The 7757-nt window shown below is 45.0% G+C and overlaps 1 protein-coding gene across 1 annotated transcript in view; it reads left to right on the top strand.

Moving 5' to 3' along the window:
• Positions 1–4: 4 nt before the first annotated feature.
• The window catches only part of GPR157 (G protein-coupled receptor 157), a gene marked incomplete at its 5' end in the record, with an annotated part of 8828 nt that continues 1075 nt past the window's right edge, over positions 5–7757 (top strand). Inside the window, 2 exons of the mRNA XM_010170366.1 lie at positions 5–360; positions 5307–5520. Of these exons, the coding sequence (XP_010168668.1) occupies positions 5–360; positions 5307–5520 (570 nt within the window). The remainder of the gene's footprint in view (positions 361–5306; positions 5521–7757) is intronic.

Raw genomic sequence — 7757 nt, forward strand, 5'->3', positions numbered from 1 at the left:
CCCCACCGAGCTCTACACCTCGGAGCGGGTGGTGGTGCTCATCTCCTGCGTGCTCTCCTTCCTGGGCTCCAGCCTCCTGGTCTGCACACACGCCCTATGGCCGGAGCTGCGGACTCGGCCCCGCCAGCTCCTGCTCTACCTGTCTCTGGCTGATCTCCTCTCCGCCGTCTCTTACTTCTACGGGGTGCTCCAGGACTTCGACAGGACCTCATGGGACTGCGTGCTGCAGGGCGCCCTGTCCACCTTCTCCAACACCAGCTCCTTCTTCTGGACCATGGCCATTGCCCTCTACCTCTACATCACCATCGTGAGGGGCTCGCCCACAGGCACAGGCTTGCTCTGCTGCTTCCACGTCGTGAGGTGGGGGCTGTCCCCTCTTCCTGTGGGAACACGAGGGGTGGACCCCACAGACACCCACCCTGTGCCCAGGAGCCACGCTCTGCTCCGCCGTGAAGTGCTTGGATGGTTGCTGGAGTCACCTGCTCAGCCTTAAGGATAGTGTGCCCTTCTCCAGTTCTTCTGAATCGGGGATTTTGCTGTCTCTTAACTAACCAACCCTGCTTATTGCTGTCCCCTCTTCCTGTGGGAACACGAGGTGTGGACCCCACAGACACCCACCCTGTGCCCAGGAGCCACGCTCTGCTCCGCCGTGAAGTGCTTGGATGGTTGCTGGAGTCACCTGCTCAGCCTTAAGGATAGTGTGCCCTTCTCCAGTTCTTCTGAATCGGGGATTTTGCTGTCTCTTAACTAACCAACCCTGCTTATTTTCCCTCTTCCTTTCCCAAGTGAAGACACGGAGCCATGGAAAAGTTTAAAACTATTTGCTTAAGGTCACAGGAGATAATGACTGAAAACCCTGGTGTCTGCTTTCCCTCTACAATTTGTTTTGACATCCTAGAAATAATATCGTAAAATAATTGTTTGCAATACTGGTCTGCTACTGCCAAACCCCGTGTTTGGGATCTGTTTCCACAGGTCCCTGACTTCCCAGTGCCAGCCTGGTCTCTAGATTTTGCCTTTTCCCCAGCCAGGTTGCTGTAATTCAATACTCAGAGGGGAATGTAGTTTACAAGGGAGAAGGCTGCTAGAAAAACCCTCTGAAGGTTGTTTTGATGTGTTTGATTGAGAGCAAGACAAAACAGATCACAGTGTAGCTTTCTGTTTCTGCTATTTGGTGAGCTGATTTTCCACATCATGTTTAGTAAAAGCTTTCATTATGCAATTTGAGCTTGTAGAATCATGTGCTGCCTCCACGCCGAGCAAAACAGTGATCCCTTAGTCCTCTGTGCTGCCAAGCCTTTGCAATAAATTATAAGAGGAATGATCTGCTTAAAAAAAAAAAAAAGTATCAGGGCAAGTACTGGATTATTTTCCTTGTTATTTTCAAACAGGATCACTTGAGAGATGATCAAAGTAGAGTCGAATCCAGGTGAAGATGAGCCAGGGAAGGACATTAAGGTCAAGAGTGACTCAGGAAGGGACTTCAGTTTCCTGTCCTACCTGCTCTAATTCCTGCTTGGCAGCAAGGTCTGTGTGTGAGGAAGCCAGAGGTGACTGCACATGCGTCTGGGTACACCAGGATATTGGTGGTGAACTTGAAATAAGATGGAGTGAGACAGTGGAGAGAGTCTGTGAGGTTATTTCATTTCAAGTGAATAGAGAGGACAAAGTGCTAGTGAGCAGCCTCGTTGCTTAAGGAACAGAGAAAAGGCATCTGACTTCTTTTTGGGTGTGCTGTCTACATCAGGCTGCATCAAAGAGTTGATGCAAATCTGGCCTATTTGTAATTTTCCTGTCTGCTAATCACTTGTTGGGTGGCCTTTGTCTCTACTTCAACTTCTCAATCAGGTTTAATACTTCTCAGCCTCATCTGCTGGGACGCGCAGAAAGAAACAGGCAGATTCACTGAAATAATGTTAACTGTAATCTGTGCACTCTTTGAAAACTGTAAAAATCCTGAAAGATTGCTCTAACCCTGCGACAGAGAGGAAGGGAGTGCTCAGACTGAACTTCCTCTGGCTGAATTTGCTAGGTTTATTTTCAGGTTTTTACAGTAAAAATAAAATGCCATCTTCTGTTCTTGGTATTAATCAGTCCCACTTGCTCTGTTTAACGGGCAATATAGGTAGCTTTCATTGAAGAGCTAGTACCAGGTTCTGCTTCATAAAAGATGGAGCTGACTAAATACATGTCAGAAGTCAGTACCTGAAATTTTATTTTTTAGGGAAATTAAGGTGTCACATGGGGTGCGACCTGTCAAGCAGGCTTGTTCCTTAGTGATTCATCTGGTAACACATCCACCTATGTACTGCTGGTCTAGAGACCTACAGGCTCTGTTTTGGTTTTAAACTTGTGTTGAGCTCAGATGAGCTTTGAAAACAAACTTACAATTAGCTTTGAAAATATTTATGTGGTTGTAAGGTGTAAGTTATGGAAATTTACATGCTAGATGCCAGGCTACCTCTCTTGTTCTGGATTTCTAAATGTCAAGTGTCATTTAGTTGGGTAATATCATCTTTGCTGTGACAGTAGTTGATCCACATTCAGGATGAGGAATGGACCAGAACCTACCATGGGGCTGTTTCTTGCTTTGCTTTTGGTAGCAATTGCTGCCAACCTCTGAAGTATTTGCATTTTATGATCAGGCTGTGCAGATGGTTATAAGCATTTATATGCTTACTGTTATATATATATATATATATATATACACACACACACACACACATATATATATATATACACCCATAAAAGGTTTATGGTTGGACTTGATGGTCTTAAAGGTACTTTTCAACCAAAATGATTCAATGGTTCTATATGCGTAATTTAAAAAGTGAAATATATGTGTGTGTGTGTGTGTGTGTTTATATATCCATTTATAACCATGCATATATATGTATATAGTATGCATGCATGTCCATGGAGTATTTGAGGGTCCTTTCATGTACTACTGGCTTGCACATCTGAGTCCTGTCTTTGGGGCTCACAGTAAAATTTCTGCCTCTCTGTTATCTCAGGTCCTTTTTATTTCAGTCTTTACATGTGCCTTGGCTCTATAATATTCTCATTCTTCCATTCCTCCATTATTCTAGATGGGTATAAAGCATCAGTGTCTTCCAGTCCTTGGGAATCTGTCATTCAGGGGTTCTTAAGAATAATCAAATCACTGCTCTCAGTTCTCTTTCCAGTTTTCCACAGCAGAGCTGAAGAAGTTTGCTGAAATGTCTGTTTGCATTCTAGATCTAGCTTTGCTTTTTGAGTTTGTAATCCTTTGTCCCTGGTGTTAGTTTTAACAGCCAGCTGATCCCAATACGCTATTGAACTGAAAATTAACTGCCTTTTGTGTGGCAATTTTCTTCCACATTCTTCCTGTTACTAGTTAGATACTTCAGGATTTCTTTAAGTCCCTTGCCTAGTGGTCTGTTATTTCCTACTGTGGCCTGTCTCACTGTCTGCATGTACTTATGCTGTTCTTTTATATCCATGCCTAGTAATTTGACCTGGTTTTATCTTCTCAGATAATTCTCTCTGTTTCACATCACTGTGGAGATCGTTATTTAGGCAAATTAGTTTTTAATACACTTTCTTTTTTTTGGTGTTGGACTCATTTGTGCTTGTGTGCCTTCATATGGTTTCTTTAAGGAAGTGACAGTTCTCTTGAATTCTTTACCATAGTGGTCAGCTCTTCCAAGCCTACTGAAATCCAAATGTCTTTGCATCTGTAATCCTTGTTTTCAGGCAAATCACAATTTTTACCAAAATGAGTCTTGAGTTGTGTGGAAACTTTCATGGTGGTGGCGATGTTTGGAATGTTGTTAGAAAGCCTGCTTTGATACTAGCACAGGAATAGTTCCTGCAGCAGGACTGTTCTGAAGTAGCAACACTGACTTGGATTAGCACTGGCTGTTCTGAACTGAACATTGAAACAAAATGTTCTAGACATGCTAAAAGGATGACATTCTGTTGACATTTGTTTTGTAAGTGAACCCAGATAATATTTAAGAGTAGGAAATGGGGTGTTTTTGAGATCTAATGTTATGGGGTTAACTCTGATTTTTCATTTGGGCTGTGGAATTTCAGATAATCTGGCCTAGGCAACTGCTGGTTGCCTACATAGTCTGATGCATGTGAAACAGATTTTAGGAGGAAGATCCTTTTCCTGTTCTTTGCAGCTGCTCCAGGATGTCAGTGAAAGACGAGTGTGAACCAAGAAAAGGTAACGAGAGTGATGCAGTAATTAATGTTATAATGAATAAAGAGACTAGGACGGTCTCACACGCTGAAGTGTTTGTGTCACTTATTGTTGAAATGTCCCTCGTCCCTCTTAAGGATCCACAGAACCTCTCTCTGGGGTTGAATGTGGGAAGGGCAGGTGATGATTCAGTTGAGTGCAGGGCAGACCTTCAGTTGTGGAGTAATTTGTGAGTTGTACATCACAGGCTAAGGCAGACCTGTAGAGTCCTGGGTATTAGTGGCACCCGGGAAGTGGCTGGGTAATTTTACACTTGGGCTTATGGAATTTTTCACTTCTTCCTCATGGTTTTTCGTGGGCAGCCCAAGCTGCTGAGTGACTTAATTCATTTGTGTCACCACAGTTATTTTTCTTCTAAATGCTTCCCAGTGTTTACCTCTGCTGTCAAGGGAGAAGCCAAAGTCAAATCACAGCTCCAAATAATGAGCATATGGCTCCTTTTTTTGCTTCCTTAGCTTTTTGTTGTTACTGATGGTGCTTTTCCTTGGGGAAAAAACTTGTCGTTTGTCCTTCAGAAATTATCCTTTTGCTCCCAAAATATTGATGACATCTCCATTTAAAATCAAAACAAGCAAAACCCCACTGATGGAATAAAATTGTGCATTTCTTTGTGTGCTGGTCCTTTGTGCCAAGTGTCACTTAAGAATCAGAACATGGGGTTTGGTTGCTCATGTTCTGAAAGCTGTGAATTAGGCAGCTTGCTCTTGAATGGCTGGGTCACCTTGTACAATGCTCTGTCTGTGTTAGATCCTTGACCTCACCTGCATCCAGGAGAGAATGGGAGAAAGGGAGTAGGTGGGATGTCTGCTGTTCACCTCAGAGGCCCCTGACTGCTTGCTGTGGAGGCCAGGTTCCAAAGTGCAGCCCATCATTATGCATCTGTCCTTCAGGAGTGGGGATCCCAGTTCCTAGACTGGAACCCTAGGAAGTAGATTTGCAGTGTGATGAAGATTCCGATGAAGAATCCCTTGGTCTGTTGCCCATTTTCCCTGGGGTGTGGAAGGACTAAACTGAGTATGTTCTTGGCTTAACCTTGCTCTTTATGTTCTTTCCTCAGCTGGGGAGTCCCCCTTGGCATTACAGTGGCTGCTGTTGCTCTGAAGAAGATTGGCTATGATGCCTCTAATGTTTCTGTGGGCTGGTGTTGGGTCAACTTGGATGCAGAGGATCGGGTCTTGTGGATGTTGTTGACAGGGAAAGTTTGGGAGATACTGGCCTATGTGACTTTGCCGGTGCTCTACATTCTCATCAAGAAGCACATTAATAGAGCGGTGAGTATTTTGCTGCTTTCTACTTAGGTTAAAGACTTGCTATGTGATTATATCCTCCCGTGCTCAGAAGATTTAGATGCATATTGAGCAGCTACACAGGCAGAAATTGCTTCTTGTACTGCTGAAATGCATCCACCACTGGGAGCAGCAGTACAGCTGATTGACCTGCCCGCAGCATCATTACACAGTGGCTTAGCACAAGAAGAATGTAAAAGCCTTTTGAAAAACTGAAAGGGTTACAGGATGTACACGAGTGAAATGTAAATCTTACAGGAAGAATTGAAGCAGGATTGAAGGACAGAATCTGGCTTTAATCAGTCTTCCACAGTTCCACTTGCACCAAGCCTGAGTTTGGCACCTGGACTTGCCTGACCTCAGTTGTTTTGGGATCTCTAATGATAGTTTGTGTTTATGAATACCTGTTTTGTACTATCAGCTTAAAGCCCCATTTGGGAGTCTGGGCACTATAGCATTAGGCACCATACACAATACAGGGAGACACCCTGTCCTAGGAGGGTTTCAGAATTCAGAGGCTTATTTACTGTTCCTTGTGGACATAAAGAATCCAGGCTTCTTAGGACAACATTTTGTGTAATAGAGCAATCTAGATTGAGAGTGGCAGGAGGAGCTGCATCCAGAGATTCTTTTTTTTCTCTAAGTTGTATTGGGGGAAAAAAAAAAAACAAACAACAAACTCCACAACTGGATGTCTTTCTGGAAAATGCTGCCAAACCAGCTTGCTGTGGTGAAGCTGTGGCAGTGGTAGTTAGGGATAAACACAAATCTGGTTAGGGCAGGATCCTGCAGACAAGTTGGAAGAACAATGTAGTCTTATGCAGTCCTAAAGGCTCGGGGACAGGGGAGTAGGGAAGGGTTTGCTAATGCCTGTCACTGTCACCTGACATAAATCAGGCAGGACGCTGTGTTCCAGCAGCTGTTGAAGACAGCAGTGTGACTGCCTGGAAATGTGACCCCCGGCCAGGCTCTTCCCTCTTGCTCTGCCAGAGAGTTTTGGGAGCTCTGCTCTCCCTTCCCTGCTCCCAGCACTGACTCTCTTCCAGCAGCCATGCTGAGGGCAGGCATCCCTCACTGTGTTTTCATCATGGAGGGAATCTGAGGGCTGGACCAGCAGCACACAGGACTTCCTGGACTGGAGCATGTCTCCACATCACCAGGGATTTTGCCAAGCCTGGCTGCCTGCTTACTCAGCCTCTTTTTCTGGCAGGAGGTCTCCCACTTCCAAGGAAGAACAGTAGTCAACCAGAGCTGAGTTTGGGCTGTATTAATGGCTGAAGTGGTTTTTTTCAGTGGTGGGACCTGCACAGTCTGAGGGGCAGGAGAAATTATGGCAGTAGCTGTTGTGGGGGACACATGCAGGGTGTGTACTAGGGGCTTTCCAAATGGAAAAGACTCTGTGGAAGCAGATGGGAAGCTGCACTGGAAGCCCTCAGCAGGGTTTGACACAGGCCACCATGCAGTGTTGTCATACAGCTCTGTTCTGGTGGAAGGAAGCTGTCAGGACTGGGAGTACTGGGGTGAAGAAGAATGTCATGCATCAAAATTGTGTGTGCTCTGTAGCCCTGATGGTAGGAGGGATAGTTTTCTACAGGTCAGCTGTCCTGAGATTTAATCTCTTCATCCACACTAATATCCTGATATTCAGTCATGTGTCCCTGCAGCTGCTCTGTGCGCTGTGTTGACCAGCTCTCCCCCGTCCAGGAATCTAAGTGCATCGAGTAGCTTCTCCCATGGGAAGGTCTCATGGGCCTTACACCTCCAGCCACTCGGATTCAGGATCTCTGATTTTTTTTCTGCTGCTTTAAAGAGACTTGCTGGCTTGTCCAAATCCATGGAATCCCATTGCTGACAGTATGTGGTCAAAAATCAGGCAGCAGGTTCTACACAAACACACTGAATGACAGGGTCATATGGGCATAAATTCCTTGTGGAACTTGCTGGCTGTGGCCATGATGAAGGCCAAAAGTTTGAATAGTTTGAGAAGGACGAGCCAGACTTCTCCCCAGAAAAGATGTCCACCAAGAAGCCTTCCCAAGGCCAAACCCTTAGCCATGGATTTACAAAGTGATAAAGCCAGCAGCAGTGGGACCAGGCCACAGGACCAGTAGAACTATTTTGTGACCTGGTTTCTTGGTAACTACTTCACAATGTTTGCTAATATAAAGCTTTAGTGGGACTCTGAGGGCTGGATAACCTTTGTTTACCACTCCTTGGCTTCA

The sequence above is a fragment of the Antrostomus carolinensis genome, unplaced genomic scaffold (genome assembly GCF_000700745.2).
Source record: "Antrostomus carolinensis isolate BGI_N321 unplaced genomic scaffold, ASM70074v2 scaffold21046, whole genome shotgun sequence".
Classification (NCBI taxonomy): domain Eukaryota; kingdom Metazoa; phylum Chordata; class Aves; order Caprimulgiformes; family Caprimulgidae; genus Antrostomus; species Antrostomus carolinensis.